Here is a 20,265-nt window from a genome sequence, read left to right on the forward strand (position 1 = left end):
AAGCAATACTGTTCTGTAAATGCTTTTTCTTGTTACAAGTTTTGATACTAGCGTACAATTGTGTGCAGCGTTTATGGAAAATTTCCTTGGTATTAGTGGCACCTCTATGGTTTTTTTTTTACTGGATTAATATTGGGAAGGGTGAGTCTAGAAAGGCTGTTTTGGACGGAACACGCATGCACTTGGACAGTGGAAAAGCTTTTAGTGTTGTTTGTATCTCTGTGTAGTCATGTGACTTTATGGAAAAAAATCTGTTTTGGGTGGCTGGTTATATTTATGTGTCGGTGTAACATGTGCATGTACCTCCTGTTCTTTTAAATTCATCAACAGTTTTAGATTTTGTTTTTTTAATAATATAGTTTCCATGACTTTGTTAGTACGTTTGACCTCTGTAGGTTGAGGTTTTAGGTAGTAGATACAGTATTTCTCATTCGATCCCTATGAGATTGAGATATTTAGTGAGTGGTTGGCGGGTGCTCTGGTGTGATTTGCTTCTTCTTTCCTATCAAACATCTATAGTCCTTATCTCCCCTTCTTCTTTTTTATGTTCAATACTCTCTTGTAACACCTCTAATCTTCTGGCGCTCTTATGACCTCATGCAGTTGCGAGCGCCGAAACACCTCTGTTAAAACAAACTGAAGGAGATATTTAACGGACAATGTCCGTAACCTGCTGGGTTGTATCCTGCCTAAATTGTCTTTGCAGAGATGTAAGACATGAGGGAGAAATGAACTCCCCTTCCTCACACCCCTCCACAATTTGTTACCCATTTCAAATATGAAAATATGGCTTTGGAATAATTGTTAGCCTTGCTTTTAAGTTTTTCCTTTTTTTTTTCATAGACTCTTCTACTTTTTAAGATGTGGTACTGATGAATATTCATTATTTATTTATGGGTTATGAAGATAATTATAATAAAATGAGAAGGATTAAGTATAATTAATAATAGGTTACTCCATTTCTTTGATGATCTTTTTTATTTTACTGAAATTGTTTTCAGGGAAGTGCTTTAACTAAGGTTTTTTTTTGTGTCCTTCAAACAGGGGATGTTGCTGCTGTAATTGCCCCCTCCTTCCTATAATTTCTCTTCTCTCTAATGGTTTGCACTATTTATAGGATCTAAAGTTCTTTTCCTTTTGGAGGCATTATTGCCAAATTGGACTTTCAGCTTGCCTGATTCACGTAGTTAGAATTGCTAGTGTCTCCTTGGTGAGCAGTTTTGACATTTCTTCAGATTCTTTTATTTCGTGCCAGGTTTCCCATTTCCAAAGCCTTATGTGCCTTTCTGTATTCGCTTTACATTCTTGAATTTCATAAAAATGCATTCCCAGAAGGCTGTGTAATCTGTTGATATAAAGACTAAGCAGGCATCTCGGATAAGATACTGGGTTTATGTTAATATATTAGAATGTGTCATAAGTGAAGTGGAGGCAGTTTATAAGTGACATACCTGAACCCCACCTAGCTGTGGGCTGTATTTGGATAAGATTTATTGTTAACTCTTTTGGTTGATCAGTACTGGCCCCAGTAGATCTCTCTCTCTCTCTCTCTCTCTCTCTCTCTCTCTCTCTCTCTCTCTCTCTCTCTCTCTCTCTCTCTCTCTCTCTCTCTCTCTCTCTCTCCCTCCCTCCCTCCCTCCCTCCCTCCCTCCCTTCCTCCCTCCCTCCCTTCCTCCCTCTCTCTCTCTCTCTCTGTCTTTCTCTCTCTCTCTCTCTCTCTCTCTCTCTCTCTCTCTCTCTCTCTCTCTCTCTCTCTCTCTCTCTCTCTCGCACTCACTCACTCTTTTTCTCTCTTTCTTTGTATGATAGTCATTGTTCTTATGAATACTTATCGGTCTAATTTCTTTTCTGGTCTCATGAAATCTGCATGTTTCCATTGTTATTAGGTCAAATAGGTGTGCGGTACCATATGAAAACTCATCATTTTGGTTGAATTTTGGCATCTGTACTCAATACTTTGCTCAGTTAGTTGCTTTTACTAAACATTTTGCTTGTATCATTAAATTATTACAGTTGCAGCCCAGAATATTTTTAGTCACAAAGGTTAACTTTTTCCTTTCCTGCACAATAGAAAAAAATATGACTGCTTTTGTTTGATATTTTGTTGGTTATTGAGTCAATTTTTTGAAGTTCTGGTATGGGATATTTACTGTTTTAATGGTGAAAAGTTAGATTAAATATTTCTTGTCTCTGTTCTGCCATTGGAATCTTCTGATGTGTTTTCTTATGGTGCTGTGCTAATTTAGCTCCAGTTTGATAAAAGAGATGTTGTTATTGTCATAGTTCGTTTGGTAACTTGTTATTATTTAGTATGCGCAAAATTATTTGCTCTTGTGAATGGTATCAGGACTCAGATGAAGGATTCTATTGAAGCATGTGGAAAATGGTTTTTGTTTTCTGTTGTTGTTAGTAATGTGTAAGACTGTTAAACATGTTTACTGTTCTCTCACACACATACACACTCAAACATACTAGCGTGTTTTATTAAGAAAAAAATTTTGCTGATACTGTGGGGGGTTTGGTTTGGGGGGTGTTCTTGTAATCATATAGCTTCATTTTAGTGACAGAGACTTAAATTCTCTCTGCTGTGGGAATCTTTACATATGTGTATTTATATATGTGTGTGCATTTATTTCTAACTAGTTTTTTGTTAGCATTCAGACCTGAATTTGTTCAAAGTTTCTTTCGCTTAGTCGAAAAAGTTTCTTCTGTTCATATGCTGAAGTGAGTTATCTTAAAGCCTTATTAAAATAGTTGTAAAACTATTTCTTTTCTCTCCTTCTCATTCAGCCTATCAGTCTAGCTTCTTCCCGTCTCTGAGTGATCTTTATCATGTTGATGTGCTCTCCATTCACCTAAAACGAACTTAACCATAGAGTCTAAGTCTAAAGTTTGATGTTTTTAAAAAATCTATATATACATCGTTGTAATTTTTTTCTGTGGACAGTTTTATCAAGATGTCAGTACTGTCTTGTTTAAGCACCTGTACCACGTTACATGTATTTTCTCATGTTTTTAGGCACCCATTATTAGGTATTAGGAGATTAAGAATTTACTACCTCTCTGCTCTTTGCGTTTACTTAAGCTTTTGAACATTTTCATTGAAATATTTAGGTATCTTTCCTTGTGCTGTGTTTACAATTTTACTACCTGTATGTCAGTATGAGATGATTGAATGTTGTTGCTTTATGTTTACCCGAATATCTTTTTGTCAATTTGTTTTCTTTCATTTGTTTTTGCCTCTTTCTACATAATCGTATTTAGAGCAGTGATGGGGACCATACGTTTTTTTAAGAAATCATAACCCTCTAAAATCATGCGCTGGGTAGATTTTAGGTATTGCAATGTCTGTTGTAGTGGTGGTGATGGTGGTTTTTTAAAGTTTCAGGGTGCTAGAAGGTATTTATTTGTGATGTGGCATAATTTCGAAAAGATGCAACAAATGGTGCTTGGTATCTGTGCTGTGTCTTGCATCTTTTTCAAAACAACACTTTTGGTGGTATTTGTCAAAACATGAACTCGACTCCCTTTCTTGTGGAGTAAAACAGATCAGTGTGGTCGTCCACCCCATAGCGCTGCCAGCTAATGTAAAGCAATATAAACTCTGGTATCATTCTTAGCTAAATTGTGATTCACTTTATTTCAGTGTTGGATATGAGGATTAACACCCCTCTCCCCCTTGAGATTGTTTTTGAACCTTTGCTGTCTGAAAAGTTCTTAAGTCTGGTCACCTCATACTGACAGCGAAAAGTGTTTAGTTTTTAGGTATCGGCTTTTGTATATCTTATTCTATTCTTGGGTCTAGAACTCGGCCCAAACAACTTTTGACATCTTCACTGTGCAAAGTTGTCTCTGGGTGGTCACAAACAGTTGCGGTTCCAAAAATACTTGTACTGTGAAATTGATACAGCCATAGATTTTTCGGCCAGTCGTATGAATTTTCATGTAAAAATCAAAGCATGAAATGATTTACTCTGATTGTAAAGAGATAGGTGTAGGGTACATTAAGAAATGGTTTTTGTTAAACTAAAAGATGCATTTTGTTTTGAAGAGAAACATATTAGTTTGTGTAATGACCCAGGGGTGTCTTTTTTTCTATTTTCATCAGCAAGCCATCAAGAAGGACCTAGGCACCTGTGCAAGGAACATGCGACGTCGTCTGCCTGCTGCCAAATACAAGCCCAGCTCAGCCACCCAGAAGGCCTGGGTGAACAGCCAAACCGGTCTTGAGCAGTCTCCGTCAGAAGGCGGCGGGGGCAACCATCCCCACCAGGCCCTAAGCTCGGCGGGGACTGCCGAGTACATGAAAGCTCTGATGGCGGCCCAGAACATGAACTTGACGGAGCTCAGCATGACCCAGAGAAACTTGGGAGAGCTGGCCGTCCTGGCGGGGATCAAACAGCGGATCGAGCAGCACCCACAGGACGTGACGGACCTGGAGCGTCAGTACCTGGCCCAGTGCACCAGCGAGGAGCAGCGACAGGCTCTGATGGCTTCGGGGGCTTTTGGGAACGATGCTGCAGCTATGGCAGCACTGAGTGCGTTTTATGGACAACTTGGTGTGGATATCACAGGAGGAGGGGGAGGAGGGGGTACCAACAATGTGGGCAGTGGAAGCAGCAGTGGGGGGAAGAGGAGTTTGATGGCAGGAGAGTATAATTCTTCCCATTCGTCGGCTGTTCAGGAGGAGGGTTTGGGGCACGCCGGCGGGGACATGAGTGACATGGCCAACAGCAAGCGGCAGAGGCGCATATCTCAGGCTGAGGTGGAGAAACGACTGAGAGAGGCAGAGCTCAGCCATCAGCATCATACCGCTAGCTTGTCCTCAGGGGGAGCTGACACTTCTGCTGCCAAGGGACACCATCAGCTCTCTGTGGGCGTGTCTGATTCGAGTAGACCTCTGGTGAAACGCGAACCTATGTCTCCCTCGGGTACTGAAGCAGGTGCTGGTTCGAAAAGTGCTCAGGGGACACCGAAGCAAAGCCACCAACATCTGACTGTTCCGAACCCCATGGCCATGTTCCCGGCCAACGCGGCCCACGAGCACGCCGCCTACTGGGACGCCCAAGCGGCTGCCAACATGGCGCTGATGGGCGTGGCCTCCATGGCGCACTCCGTGCCCAGCACTGCCCCTGTAGCCACCCTGGCACACTCACAGGCCCATGTCCAGCACCTGGCTGGCCATGAGGTGTCTGCCTCGGACGTGGCCTCCACTGAGGCGCCCATGAACCTTGCTTATCACCACGACGCCGACAAGCCCGAGCACAACACTTCCTCCACCCCTCCTCTCCCGACAGATCCCCTGCCCGACACAGCCAGCCTGGCTGCACAAGTGGAGGTGACCACGTCCTCCATGAAGTCCACGTCCAGGCGGAGAGCCTCGTCCTCCCCGCGGTCAGCTCACAACGACTCCGGGATCAGCTCAAGGGATCAGGTACTGGACTTGGAGATTATGGGATTTAATCGATTTTTTTTTCGAGAAAATGTTAGGGTAGCACTGATGGGTAAATAGGTAGGGTGTTAAACGGATTTCACACTGGTGACACACTAACTGTATTATTTATTGTTAAATTGCTACAGATAGATAATTCTTTGTAGTGTTTATTTTAAAGAAAAAACATAAAATAGGTAGTGAAAATGTGTTAAGTTGGTTCTTTTGTTGTTGTTTGTTTTTTTGTTTTTTTCAAATGAATTTCTGCTCTAGAAGGAGTTGCATGCTTTACACTGGCATGGGTCAATGGCAGTGTTTTTATATTCTTCCCTACTTTGTTTAGTTGTTTGTATTTTGGTATTCAATTGAAAAAAAAATTAAGTTCACATTTTATATTTACTTGAAACTGGAACTAAATTTGTTGTTGGTCCTTATGCCTGGGAAATTTCAGTTGCCTTCTAAATGTTGATTAATCTGGAATGTATGTCCCATATAGACTTTGCTAGTCTTACTAGCAAAGGGAAAAATTGAACAAAATATTGTAAATATTTTCACTTGTTATCTTTTAGTGTTGGTCTTGGAACAGCCATATGGTCTAGTGGAAAGTTCAATGTCATGTTTGCTATTCCTTACTGATAAACAGCTGTTTGTTCTCTGGCATTTATTTTTCTTGGTCTGTCTCTTTTTCTGTATTTTTTCGTCTTTCTTAACTTCACTTTGTATTATGTTGTTTGATATTGTGTGATTCTAAGACTGTATGTAAGAATAAAGAGAATGGTCAGACCCTTTTGTTTAGATAAGTTCATATAATAATTGAAAGATGTTTATCATTGTTAAAAATACCTCCCCTTTTCTCACTCACAGCAGGTCTGGTTTCCTCATGGCTCCGGCTTCAAGAAGGAGAACCAGGAAGTTGTGTGTCTCCCCGAGCCCTTGCCCGTCCCAGTGTACTCCCAGAAGATTCTGGCAGCTCGCAGCGATGGCTCCTCCATGCGGCATCGGTCGGAGATCATCCGGGAGACGGCGCGGTTCTTCCTGGGCCTGAAGCACTGGTGGTCCAGCGCCGACTACACCCGCATCTCCGAGCTAGTGGTGCAGCAGTTCCCAGACCTCAAAGATGACAACACGGCGGACGGCATGACCAACTATGTGAGTTTCTTTGTGAGTTGTGGGAGAGGACAAACCTCTTCATTTCTTATTATTCATTTACGGTTTATTATCTTTTTTTGGGGGGGGGGGGGGGGTGTTGATTATGATGGATGTGGATAGGGGATGTTAAATAGTGATGGAGTGATTGGTAGTGTGATGAACTATTAAGCTTGCTTGGTTCGAGATTTTTTTTTTACACAAATGGAGAACCACTGTTGTTTAGCTTTTTAAAATGAATTTTGACATTTGGGTGGGGGGGGGTTGTTGTTTATTGGCAGCTTAATAATAAACAGCATGACCTACTATTTTAGTTTATTTGGACTACTCTTACTGCAATTTATGTTTCGCTTTTATGTCTTTGCAACATTTTAATAACAAATCAAAAGCAAGCTTTACGAGTTCTTGAGAAATCTGAATTTGATTTAATCCTCTTAGCGGAGAATCCAGCGCGACCTGTCCATGTGTGCCCGGAACTTGAGGAGAAGCAAAAAGCCGAGGAAGATACGAGACTTGACCGGTGACGCAGCAAACTCCATGTCTGACCCAACCATGCCGCGGGAAATTACCCCGAAGAAGGCCAAGTCGAAATTGTCGTCGGAGAAGAAGAAAAAGCAAGGCAGCGGGCTCTCCAAGCTGAAGAAAAACAAACAGCACCACCAGGAGGCCTTGCCGGCTGTCGTCACTGAGCCTGCGATAACGGCGGGGGTCAATGAGGACATGACGGCTGCCGCTGCCCTATTGCAGCAACAGTTCATGCAGTCCAACGGCTCGACTGTCTCCTCTTTCCACCCCAGCAGCCACCTGCTACCTTCGGCGCACCTCCTCCCACCTTTGCATACACATCCAGCTCTGCACGAGCAGCAAATGCAGGTAAGTTCTCCTTTGTTTTGTAGAGATGGCCTGTGTATTTCTCAAGCACTTTGTGATTCGCCTCTGCAGGTGGGGGGGGGGGGGGGGGGCATAGTGTTACTATGGGGAGCAAAGAATACACCTACCGTGATACTGCATGTCGTAAGAGGCGACTAAAGGTGCATAGGTCTGGTCTCCCTAAAGAGCCAGTTTGCGGAGGGCCAACTACCCGATCCAGTTAAAACTGTTACAGATACGCTGACAAACTCGGCTATTTATTTTTCGATCTTGAGAGATGGAGGAGCTTCTGCATTAGCAGGAACAGTGAAGGACAGCGGACAAAGCTGAAAGGACTCTCCTGACCCGAAACCTCTGTCCAACAAATCTCTCCGGATTGCGCCGTGGAATGTTCGCACCATGTATGAAGCAGGAAAGAGTTCTCAAGTATCACAAGAGATGAAGAGATACAGGCTGCTCATAATTGGAGTGAGCGAAACCACAGGATATAGTCTGGACAGAAGCAAAGAATCACGGAAATTGATGTACAGAAAAATGGGAAGACATGGAATAACATCAAGAGGCTAGCCCGGGATAGAGACAGTTGGAAAGTGTTTGTCAGTGGCCTTTACCCTGGTGCAGGGTGAGAAAGGCAATGATGATGATAATGATCACTTTGTGCTTATCTTGCTATCTACATTTTTTCTCAACAAAGCATAGAGATTGAGGACCTTTCGTAAATGACAGTCTTCTGGTTTTGGATATTTTGGGGGAGGGGAGGGGGGGGTATCGCGGAGCGAAAGAGCTATTGTTATTATTATTATTTATGTGTAGATGCTATTGTAAACCAGTTTTCCGTGGGGGCCAATAAAGTTGGAATTTATTCTTTTATTTTGCATTGTTGCTTCTTTATTGCTATGCTCCCCTCTGCTCATCCTACACTGCCTTCCTTCCCTTATCCAGGCTCAGCTGCACAACAGCCTCGTACAGCAGCAACAGCAGCAGCAGCAGCAACAACAGGTGGAAGAACAGCACAGCGTGACGGTGGAGGAGCCTCAGGCGGCCAGGAAACTGGTGAAGGAAGAGCCGCCCAGCACCTCAGCAGACACAACAGGAAACTACGAGTCTAGTAAGTACCATATGTTCAGACCATTGAGCACGCTTTCAGTATATTTTTGTCTTCTTATTTTTCACTCTTGTTTTAAAGAATGGTTATATACTATGGGAATGTCCAAATTGTTATATTGTTTAGTTTTGGAAAATAGAAAGCACTTTATTTTGAAAAGTACAGACATTTAAACAATACAGTGCAAATATTTTCTTGTACTTTCAATTGTAAAGGCTTTTAATGGCACATACGGTTAGCTTGTTATAATTTGAATAGGGGATGCTGCTCTATCGCATGTGGATGGCATATTTTCTCTACATTTACTACCTCTTTAGACCTGCATGTTTGCCGACAATCGTCTGAAATCCGACAATCGCGACCCGACCCGCGAATCGGCCGATGCTATCACCAGGCCCGCCTGTAGATCAGTCAATGTGCGTAGTGCGAGGCCTGGCCAACTGCCAGCGACCCCTTTTTCTCCCGTCGCTTTGTCGGCACTTTCGTCTTCGTTCCGACCGCCGACGCGCGCACTGCCGACGTCGGCATTTCCGACATAATTGTCGGAACCTGAGTAGAAATGCGAATACGAAAAAAGACGACAACCTAAATTATCTACTTTCAGTTTCGTGCTCGAGCGGCCATTTTGAATTTCTTTTGTTGACTAATTCAATTGTTCAGATCGTGTGGATTCATTCAAGTCCGACTCTCTTGTTCTAATAGAATCTAGATTAGATCTAGATCTAGATTTATATAGATCATTATAGACCTCAATGGAAGATTCATATTCCAATTCTATTGTGTCAAACCCTATCATAGGTTGTGCTGTAATATTAATATTGGTAAAAATAAGCCTTTCATCAGGTGCGTGGGCGTGAATTATTTATTTATTTAGATCTAGATATAGATCTAGATCTAGAATCTAGACTCAGCTGAGTCCCTCTGTTCGGAATCGGATGCGGATTTCTAGTTCAAGGCCTATTCCTATTCACTTGTTCTACAAGATCTAGATCTAGATTTATTTAGATTACTAGATCTATATGGAGGATTCATATTCCAATTCTATTGTGTTATTGTATTATTGTATCAAACCCTATAGTAATGTAGATGTAAGCCATATATAGATCTCTAGATCTAGATCTATATGCTCCTTGTTTGTTTTGGAGTGTGGTTTTTTAATTAAAAATTTTTTTTTTCATTTAGGACTTGTTTTGGCCTTTTTACATGAGGCCCGTTGCAGGTTCTTTTTGGGGTTAGGGTTAGGTCTCTTCTTTATTGTGTTTGTAGGGGTTTTCACTCGTTACTCGGATGTCCTTCCTTATGACATCCACAAAGGCTTTTTGGGGGGGGGGGGGGGGGGGGGGGGGGGGGGGTTGCGCAAAAGTTGAGGCTCACATGCAGGTCTACCTCTTGTTTTACTACAAGAACAGTTGGACATTCTCTATTGACTTGTCCAAGACAATCACTTGTTCAGATTATCACTTCCTCCCTTTTGGTTGTTGTTTTTTTTTTTTTTGGGGGGGGGAGGTTATAATGAGAATGTTCTAGAGGACTACCTGTCTAAGATGATGACTTTCCTCCTTGATAATGGGTGGTTGTCTTGGACAGGTTTGACACTCACTACTGGGACATCTGTATGGATGGGTTTCAATCATATCAGGTGATATCAGTTACCGCATGTTCAGGCAAAATTTTGTAAAAGCTAAAAAAAATTGTTTTTTGCATTTTGCAGGTATGAAGTCTGCCAGTGCCGTGGCTGCGATCTCCAAGCCGTGCACCCCGACGATGGAGACGGGTCACGTTGAAGTGGAGGCTGGGGAGGTCCCTGCCCAGGCCACCAGGTCCTCTCACAGCCGGGAGATGGAGGACGCAGCGCTGGTCAAGGCTGATCAAGGTGAGATACAGATTAGGGAGTGAGGGATGGATAGAGGAAAGGTAGAGGAATAAGAGACACAGAGGTAGATAATGGCAGAAGGAGTGAGGGATGGATAGAGGAAGAGAGAGGGGGAATAAGAGATACAGAATGTGTAGAGGAGGAAGAGAAGAGAAGAAAAAGTAGAAACTGAGAGGGCGAGATAGGCAGGCAGGGGTAAAGGTAACTGAATTCTCTATAAATAAAGCCAAGTGCAGAAATGACAGTTCTAGAATTACACAGGAATGATCTGTCCAGTTTCTTGGCTGACTTTTATTTTGTGATATAAAAATTGGGCAGTCTACTGAAGTAAATATATGTATTTTAGTCAGTATAGTATAGTATAAGGTTTTACGGCGCTCGCAACTGCTAAGGTCATATGAGCGCGCTATTTTAGTCAAAGAGGGGGATCATCTGGTATATATCTGAATGTGAAATAAAATGTCACTCCTTTTTCATAAATGAATATAGAATTCATTTTGGTTAATATCAAGGGAATTTGTCTTGATTTGTTAGTTTTTAAAACAAATTATACGTAAATTTCTTGTCACAAGCCTTAATCGAAATTTCTTGATGTGTGATTTATTTTCAGAGAAAATTGGCATATATCAGCCAGCACAAAACACCAAAAAGACATATGTGGATCCAGACCATGGGTCCGACCTACAGACAAAGTTTGCGAACCTGTGGCAGCGAGGAAAGTTCTTTGATGCTTCCCTGGGAGTGGCCAATAAAAAGTTACATGTAAGTAGGCAGTTTAGTGAAAATTTCAAATTTGTCTGATATGCTTTGAAATACTTTCATTTGAAAGCTCTTGCCTTCATGATCATAAAACAGTTTAAATTTCGTTGATATCTTTATTAGTTAAAAAGTTATGGCGATTTTTCATGCCTAAAATCCGGCCAATTTCCGGCCACTTTTAACACTGAGTTTTTGTTACCAAAAAATGCAACTTTACAACACAAATGACCATTACTCAACATAAAATGCATATTTTTTAAAGTGTTGTACATCAGTTTGTTGGGAATTTTACACAGAATGCACACAACTACAAAACCCCTCCTTACAAAGTCACAGAAATATTTTTTGGGTACTTCTAGAGGTTCAGGGTGATAAAAAATCCCCCGCAAGGATAACCCGAAATGGACAAAATGGGTTATATCTTTCCTGCTAATAGTCATATTTAGACAAATCATACATCATTCTCTTTGTCTTTTTTCACTGTTCATAATTATTAAAGAGTTAAGTCAATTAAGTAATAATTTCCAATTTTTATGGCCATTCTTAAGATTTCAAAACGTATTTTTAGTGTTTTTCTAACCGTTAAACGGATTCCGTAAAAAAAACAAACAACCTCTAAATGACCGCCATAAGTCAGCTCCCTATCCTTCTTTTACAAAGTATTGTAACATACATTTGTGTGAAGCTATATTTTATGCTTTCAAGTGCATAAAAGAGCTTATAAATTCAAGAAAAATGCTCTTCGGAGACCTAGTTGTAGACCCACTGGAACATTTAATAAACTGTGGAAAGATGAAAAGGAAAAAAATAACAAAGTCATTTTATGATCTTCACACAAGTTGCACTTGCAATTTTTTGGACAAATTATATTTATAGTCTACCTCATTCTATTATTTTTTCAGACATGTTTCTTCACTATTCATTACATTTTGAGTTATTATCAACTAGCAATTTTTATTGATGAGCATATTTTAAAAAAAATATTGAGTCAGACTCATTGGCCATAAATTATATTTTTTTAAATGGCACAATTTGATAATGTAAACGTAAAAATATCCAGAAAATAACAACATTAAATTATTAGATACTGAAAGTGAAAGACTGAGCAGAGGCTCAGATAAACTCTGTTCTCTACTACTATACTACTAACAAGTAAGTTTGTGCAAAACTGATTTAAGAAAAAGGTTGTCTCATAAAAGCAATTGTTATGATGAGATTTATTATTAACTCTGGAATATAGAGCTAGATGCTGAATCTAACATCAATTAGAACTGCAATTCAATTCAAGCTTTATTTCAATTCCAAAGCCCAAAGGCATAAATAGTTAGATATGCTGGCTTTTTGACTGTTTCTAGCCTACTACTGCTGAATTCTAGATTTAGCTATATCATTTGCACTATTCAAGAGCCAAATATGGTAAAATATAAGCAAAACTGTGAATTCTTTTGTCAGTCCGTTCATAATTTCATAGCCGCACATATTATTATTATCTGGAGAAACAAGTAAAACGCGAATAAATGCGATGCCGGCACAATACGTTATCACAGTGTGCAGGGGAAAGCGGGGGCGCCGGGTCGCTGACCGGCCGATTCGGCGTTTTGGCTTTTTGTATGCATTTTTACGGGAAGCGCCGTAGCGTTGTGCGAAGTTCAACCTAAACAACTCGGGTGTCAAAAGAAACTAGAATGGATAATCTAAAACTTCTGAAAGATTCATAAATATACAGCCAGTAGTTTTCATTTTATCGCATTGTAAAAACTGCTTTGTTTTCAGATGCAAATATTTCCAGTTCTACTGAACCGATTTTCACGCGAAGACCGCCATTTTGAAGACCTTTCTTTTCTGTTTAAGAAGATGTATCGGGAGTGGTAGTGCAATTCGCAAAACGAAACAAAACTGTGAGTTGTGTAGACCCACCGCAGCGCGAGGCTTCACGGCCAGTCACAAAAATCTATGGGGCGCACCGCGGCCGATTCGCCCTGCTGCGAGCGCGTTCTCTAAACTGCCTAATGTAAGATATGTATATATACTTTAGTTGGAGGACTTGTGTTTTAATGTGAATTTAGGTGCTTGACTGCTTTCTTTATCAGCGGATGGTCAGAGGGTGCTACTGGTAGATCCTATTTCTTTTCTTGCTCTCTGATTCTGTTAGGTTTTTTTCCCTTCTCCAAATGACTGATATTGTGTTCGTCTCCTTTTTACTCTAACAATTCTTTTTTGGAAGTGATTTTACAACTGTAAAGAACTTCTCTTTAGAAAAAAAAAATCTTGTTGTCTTTGGGAGTAACAGCACACTTATTTCATTTTTCAGAATTAAGATGTTAAGAATAAGTTATGAAAGTTATATTCTAATGCAAGTACTCTTGGTATGATTTAGAATGAAGAACGAAGCAGTTACCTTTGTATGAATTAAGCTTCAGGACTGATCTGTCCAGCTTTTTACTATTTCTCGGACTTTTTTTTGTCTTGTCAGGGGTTGTTTTTTTCGCTGCTCTAATGGGGGTTATGTATATTGATGTGCCTCACTTTAGCTCAAATAGACATATTGACAAACTGTTTTTTATACTAGGCCTAGGGTCTAGTTTCAAGCATTCCTTTCTCTTTCTTTGCTTTGTCATTATAGGACTGTTATTTTTGTTTTCATGTTTACACCTCTGGATTTCTCTCCCTAGGTCCACAAACTGATTCTCCTTGCCATGAGCCCGTACCTGCAGGAAACGTTTAAGAATGCCGATCCTCGCTCCCAGCTGGAGGTGAATCTTCCCTCGGACACAACCTACGAGACGGCGAAAGCTTTCCTCAGATACATCTACGAAGGAGTTTTGGAGGTGAGTGGCAACTGATGTCAGGGCTTGTCAAGTGACCTGACTTTTGTGAGACAGCGGCTCTTCGAGAGCTCCTGTCCCGCCCAAGTCATTGCTGTCCTCATTTTATAAATAAATAAATATAAAATAAATAAATAAATTACGCTTTTATTTGTCCCAGAAGGGCACTTTGTTTTACAATGGCAAACATACATACATAAATACATAATTATAAATACGTACATACATAAATACATACATAAATGCACACTATTACACAAATACAGAACAGTTTACAAACAATGCCACTGTCGGTCGCCACTGTGCAGCGCCCTGTAATTTTATGACTGTTCCAACATTTTGTCCTAGAGGGAGTTTGCTAGTAGTTATTGACCTATGCTTTTCTTTACCGAATTGATTCTGTTGAGAAATGGATATGGGGTGTTTTGGCTCCCACAGATAGTGAAATTTTCTTTATTTTTTTCGGTCGGGGGGAGGGCTCGGCGGCTCAGCTCTGTTCTCACTTCTTGAGCACCCAATTAGATGCTGCCTGGCTGGACCCTTGCCTCTAAGATTAGTGTTTATCTTCTGCACTGAATTTTACCTAAGTCTTGCTCTCTTTTGTGTTGATATGTTAATGAAGGATCTGGGCTAGCAAAGATTAAATTCCCATAAACTTTACAGTTATTATGTGGGGGCCCAGCTTCAAAATAGGGAAAACGTCTTGTAGCCGTTTTATTCAATCTAAATTAAGTCCCCCAAAAAACCTTGTAAAGTTGCCGTAAATCGCTGTTAGGACTTTCTCAGTGAAAGAGCACTAATGGGACATGATCCTGCATTGTTATTATTAGTATTACTGTTTTGATCGGTGGCATCGTCCTAGCATATTGTTATTATTTTTATTAACTTCACGTCTCCCCGGTGCAGGTTGACACGATGTCTGTTCGCTCCTTGTACAAGATCGCCACGATGCTTCAGATGACCAAGCTGGCGCAATACTGCCAGAACTTTGCCCAGTTACTGCAGGAAGAGGCAGAGGAGGCCAACGGAGGTGCCGTCGGGGAAGGCGAGATCCCAAAGATATCTGTGAACCTTGGGGAGCTGACGGAGGTCCAGGTTCAGCGGCAGAGGATTCTGGAAGCTCAGGTATATTCTGGGGATGGGACTGTTGAGGAAGGCACCGGGGGGGGGGGGGGGGGGGGGGATGATTCTAAAGAAGAGCTGGGAAAAAGAAGAGTGGGGAGGGAGAGTGACTTAAGGCAGAAGGTGGATGGAAAGAAAGGAGATATACTGGAGTGCTTAAAGGTTTTGTAAGGAAGTCGCTGACTTTGTGTTTGTGTGTGTGTGTGTGGGGGGGGGTCTAGGGATGAGGAGAAATCTGGGAAAGAGTAAGGACAGAAAGCGAAGGGAAATTAAAGAAAGGGATGGGTTTGAGTAAGGTTGAGTTTTGTTTTTGTTTTCACATGCATAGAAACTTACCTCCAGGAAGTAGGGTTGACGGGACAATATGAAATTATGGCTGCTTGTTAGTAATGTTTTTGAAACACTGCTATGTTGTTTTGCCTGTCTTAATTATTTTAGTGATTCTATGAAAAAGTTTGAATGGCTTGACTTAGTTTTTGGGTGGTTGGCAGGTGCTCTGGTGTGGTTTGCTCCTTCTTTCTTATGGAACATCTATCGTCCTTATCTCTCCTCCTTTTTTGGGCTTGTTACTCTCTTGTAACACCTCTAATCTTCGGCACTTATATGACCTTAATGTTTCTAATCCTTTTTAAAGCTATAGTTTGTCTTTTCCCTAATGATTTTTGTTCCTGAGAATTTGAAAGGCGAAGTTTGGGATGCAGTCGTCCAGATTTGATTTATATTCATCTTTTCAAAATATATTATAATCGTAATCTAATGCATTTGTTAGAAAGGATTTCTTCTTGTGAGATTGGTTTGCGTGTTCTCTCTATGTATTCTGTCTACTTTTTAGTGTAATCTTAGTCCTCATTTGTCAGGGCAAAATATGTATATTATTTTGGGGACTCGCCATTGACTGCTACAGCAGGACACTTTTCATTGTGGATTTATTTATTTTGTTCCTTTCAGGCCTTGCAAAGGTTAGGGGAGACCACCACTATATCGTCAGCAGAACATCAGAGGAACATGAGCCGTTATCAAAACGGAGAGGACCAATCCCAGCACAAGACGGACCTTATGGGCACGGAACACAACCCCTCAGACCCTTCTGGCAGCTCCTCGGCTTTCTTGAGCCCTGAGCTTCTGGCGCATCATCGGGCACTTGTAGCAGTCACGTCAGCAGTGCAGTCATCTTCGGCAACATCGTCATCGTCCCTGTTGCTCTCCTCCTCCCAAGACACGGCCGCCCAGCAGCTGTTCCAGGCTGCCATGGTGCGCAACCAGACCTCATCCCCAACCCCCTCCACGTCTTCGCCGTCGTACTACTCTCACCTGCACCACCAGCCGGCGACGGCCCAGCCAGACTCTGCCGTTCTACTACACCGGTTTACTTCCCCTGACTCAACATTGCCCCCAGCCCCTTCATCATCCTCGTCATCGTCGTCTAGCTTCATCGAGCACCAGCGGCTGGCTGTCGCGGCGTACTGGCAGGCTCAGGCCCACACGTTGGGGGAGATGATGTCGCGGGGCCAGGTGGGTGGACTGGCGCCAGAGACTGCTACGGAGTTGGCGGCCATAGCTGCGGCGGCCGCTGCCACAAACACGGAAGATGGCACTCGGCATCTTCTCAGCTCGCTGGGTTGCCATGATGGTGGTAGTGCTGCCAAGGTGAAGGTGCCGTCTGTGCATCCTGTTGTGAACAGCCGAGCTTCCCATCACCACCATCACCATCACTCGAGAGACCCGTCGCCCTCATGGGGCTCCCAGGTTGCCATGGAAACGGATAGTGGGGCGCATCAGCCCACCATGTTGCCAGAAACGTGTATTCCCGTAGACATGGCAAGGTCACACCATGTCACGAACTCTGAAGGCCACACGTAGCACTTACACACACATATAGACGCACCCATACACTCTCTCAACACATGCTCAGGAACCTTGAGCAAGTACCGTTGTGTATTCTAAGATGGGTCACTCGTACTGTTTTCAAAGTGTTGAACTACAGTGCCACAAGAAAGGGATGTGACTAACGAAGTTGAGGTGTGCGTCTTCTGGAAAAAAAAAGTAGGGGAGCATAACTACATCTCGCTAGCGACTTTTTCCTGATTTCTTGTGGTCAGAGCCGAGCAGCCTGTCTTGGAGTAGGGTGGCTGTTGCCCTCAAAGAACAGACGCACAGACACTTTTTCATGATGTTGAAGTTTTTTTTATTCTCAATAGAACTTTATTTTTTAAATTGCAGATTATATCGTGCTTGTGGCCATCCTGTATTGATCAAAGACTTGATCACTGTTGCAATAGTTGCCAGCAGAGTGTCTTTTGTGTCTAAATTTGTTGGCTTATTCTTTGTTTTATCTTTGTTATTGTAGCTCCAGTGTGGACCGTACCTCAGTAGCATCGCGTTATCTCTGAGTGCTATTTATATTTTGCTTGGTAAGAGCTGGTTGGTAGGCTGCTCTTTCGTTGTGAGTGTTGGGATATACCTAATGGAGTCAGGATTTGCGATGTGGACCAGCATAATACGGGACTAATGTAAGAACTAGGAATGAGTGCTTTGGCAGGGACCGTTTTGTCTTGGCTATGTGTTCACATGTGTCTTAATATTCTTCTAGGATAGGGGGTGTGTCTTGTTTTTTTAAAAATAGTTTTTAAAAGTTTTTTTTTCATTATTTTTTAAGATTTAGTACTTACGGTTTTAGGCCTTACTTGGAAATAACAGCAAGAGTTGCTAATATTGGACGCCTCTGGTGGTTCATGTTTTGTTCACACAATCAAGGCGACTTTCGATTCAGTCTATAGCCAGTTGTAATTCAGTGTCATTTTATTCTTTTCCTGCAGGGAATGTGCGCTACTTCAGGTTTATGGTACAGGGTGGTGATACTCATGAAATTACTGGCTGTGTCTTGAAAGTGAACAGTGCCATGCAAATGAGGCGTCCGGTTTTTGTGACTCTTCTCGCATGTTACTTTTTGTATCGATGATGGGTCTGTGGCTATCATTCCAGTTCTTTGCACACTGTACGTCTTTATGATGAGTGGGAATGTGAGCGCAAGCACTGGTGCTGTCTTCACGTCTTCATGGCGACAGGGATGAGAACAGCTGAATTTTTATTGTGTTTGTATTTTTTTTATTATTGTGTATTCAAGTTGTAGGCCTACTCTGCTTTTTGTTGTTGCTGTCATGTAGGGCAGTTGCTCTCTTAGGAATTTTGTCTTGAGTTTCGAGCTGTGTACAAAGTCTCTGTTTCACCGACGGGAAACAATTATTTCCTTGCAGTCTGACTTGTTGGCTAGACTTCCTTTGTGGTGCAAAGGAATAAGTTAATAATTCTCTGCCATGAATTGTAAAAAATGTACAAAAGATACTGTTGGTTGATTCTTTTTTATTTGCCATGTGGCTGACCAGAAGTGAAATTTATGTGTAGTAAGTGTACCTGTGTTTTGATAAACAGTTAAAACATACAGTGAGCTACGGCTCAATTCACAAAACCGCTGGTTGGCAGGAGGCTGTTGTCAAATGACTTTCCTTGCCATCCGTAGTTAATTTTGTTGTGTTCATAGCGCCATTCAACCGCCATTTCATCATTCTGCTTTGCGTTGTAAATGACGCAGTTGTTTTGAGCCATTTCTGTGTTACGCTAAGAGAAGGTTCAGTTTGTTGTTCTCTTTTACCACTGGTGTTGCTGTATTTTTTAAAAAAAATATATTGGGTGAGCACTATTACTATAATTACTCCCTTTGTCTGTTCTGGGAAAGGAGTACGTGTCACACTTATGCTCTCGGGGTCCTACTCGTTTGTGGTATGTGTCACTCTGTTGGCTCTCCGGATCCTACCATACGTGTGCTGTGTTTACTACTGGCTGCCTGGATCTCACCTATCATATGGTTGACCAAATGTGGCAAAGGGTAAGTCTCCCATTGTACTGCCTTGGAAACGTAGCACACATGGAAGTTTTCACGTCTTGGTTTATTTTTTTGTTTCTTTGAAGAAGAATGATAGCAGATTATTTTTTTTTTCTCTCCTTTCCGAGTCCAACTGAATCAATGTCTTAGACCCTTTTCAGCGACTGCCATCTTTAGCTGTTCTGCAATGGAGCAAGCACCAGCCAGTTAATCTCTTGATTCAGACTAATCTTAAGAGTTTTGTTCTTGTAATCTTTTCTATGATAGGTCCAAGCAATGTGAGCAGAGAGCTGTGAAACATAACAGCTGTCGCTCTGAAAAGGCGCTATTTGGGTTTGAACTAAGGAAACCTGTGCCCTTGCTAATGGCTCTCCTTCCCTGGTAATCAGTTAACTGTCTCTTATTATACAAAGAAAATGAGTACTGATCCATTTATCAATGTTTTCAATATATGCGGATTGATGATTTTCTCACGCTGTCAGGCCATGTTACGGTTAGGCTTCTTGCATTGCTTAACACTTTCCACCCACGGAGCAGGATACAGATGCTGTACATGCTATATCACACCGTCGCCTATTGGTGTCCCGTGGGGAAAAGTGATGGCTTCGTACAGTCGTCGATCCATGTCCCTTGGGGCGTGGGGGTAAAGTGTTATGGCAGAAATGAGTTGAGTTCCCAGTAAGGGAAGTTCGTTTTATTCCAGGGTTGAGGCATCCTGCCTCCTAAATGATCTAAATTGTGTCAGTTGCAGAGTAAAACCTCCACAGTTTTTACATCTTGCCTAATGAATGGTCTATTCTCTGCCACTAGCTTTGACTTGACAGCAGGATTTTTTCCACTCCACTGCCATTTGTGACGAAAACGAAACTGAAGAGTTTTCTAGATTTGTACTGTTCATTTTATCTTTTAAGATTTCCTTTTCATGATGTTGCTTTTGTTGTTTACAGCTACAAAAGTGCTCAAATGTGTATTTGCTTACGAGCAAAGGTGATAATGACTTAAAGTGGTGTGTCTTGTTTTCTTTTAGGGTGCTTCCCAAAGTTTTGTTACCTGTGTGGTAGGGTTGGGTCGGGCTCGCAAAATTAGCGTCCGCGAGTAACGAACTACCTGCTGGCATTGCCCGCAAACGAGCGGACGGGTAACGAACGGTCTGTTTGTGAAGAGTAGTTCGCTACTCGCTATACATCGGACAGAGACAACAGTTCGTTTAGCGAGCGAGCGGACGTGCGGACCGAGAGACTCCATGCATTCGAG

At 41.9% G+C, this 20,265-nt stretch overlaps 1 protein-coding gene across 5 annotated transcripts in view; it reads left to right on the forward strand.

Annotated features, from left to right (window-relative positions):
* The window catches only part of LOC101850267, a 43,392-nt gene extending 24,582 nt beyond the window's left edge, over positions 1–18,810 (forward strand). For 4 of the 5 annotated variants that reach the window (XM_013085695.2, XM_005103942.3, XM_005103946.3 and 1 more), the window contains 9 exons: positions 4,109–5,434; positions 6,296–6,592; positions 7,016–7,450; positions 8,390–8,555; positions 10,264–10,425; positions 11,036–11,187; positions 13,857–14,012; positions 14,916–15,134; positions 16,080–18,810. In XM_013085695.2, the coding sequence (XP_012941149.1) occupies positions 4,109–5,434; positions 6,296–6,592; positions 7,016–7,450; positions 8,390–8,555; positions 10,264–10,425; positions 11,036–11,187; positions 13,857–14,012; positions 14,916–15,134; positions 16,080–16,991 (3,825 nt within the window). In that variant the 3' untranslated portion in view covers positions 16,992–18,810. The remainder of the gene's footprint in view (positions 1–4,108; positions 5,435–6,295; positions 6,593–7,015; positions 7,451–8,389; positions 8,556–10,263; positions 10,426–11,035; positions 11,188–13,856; positions 14,013–14,915; positions 15,135–16,079) is intronic. The other variant, XM_005103944.3, reaches the window with a different exon arrangement.
* The last annotated feature ends 1,455 nt before the right edge of the window (positions 18,811–20,265 follow it).

This window comes from Aplysia californica, unplaced genomic scaffold (genome assembly GCF_000002075.1).
Source record: "Aplysia californica isolate F4 #8 unplaced genomic scaffold, AplCal3.0 scaffold00398, whole genome shotgun sequence".
Classification (NCBI taxonomy): domain Eukaryota; kingdom Metazoa; phylum Mollusca; class Gastropoda; order Aplysiida; family Aplysiidae; genus Aplysia; species Aplysia californica.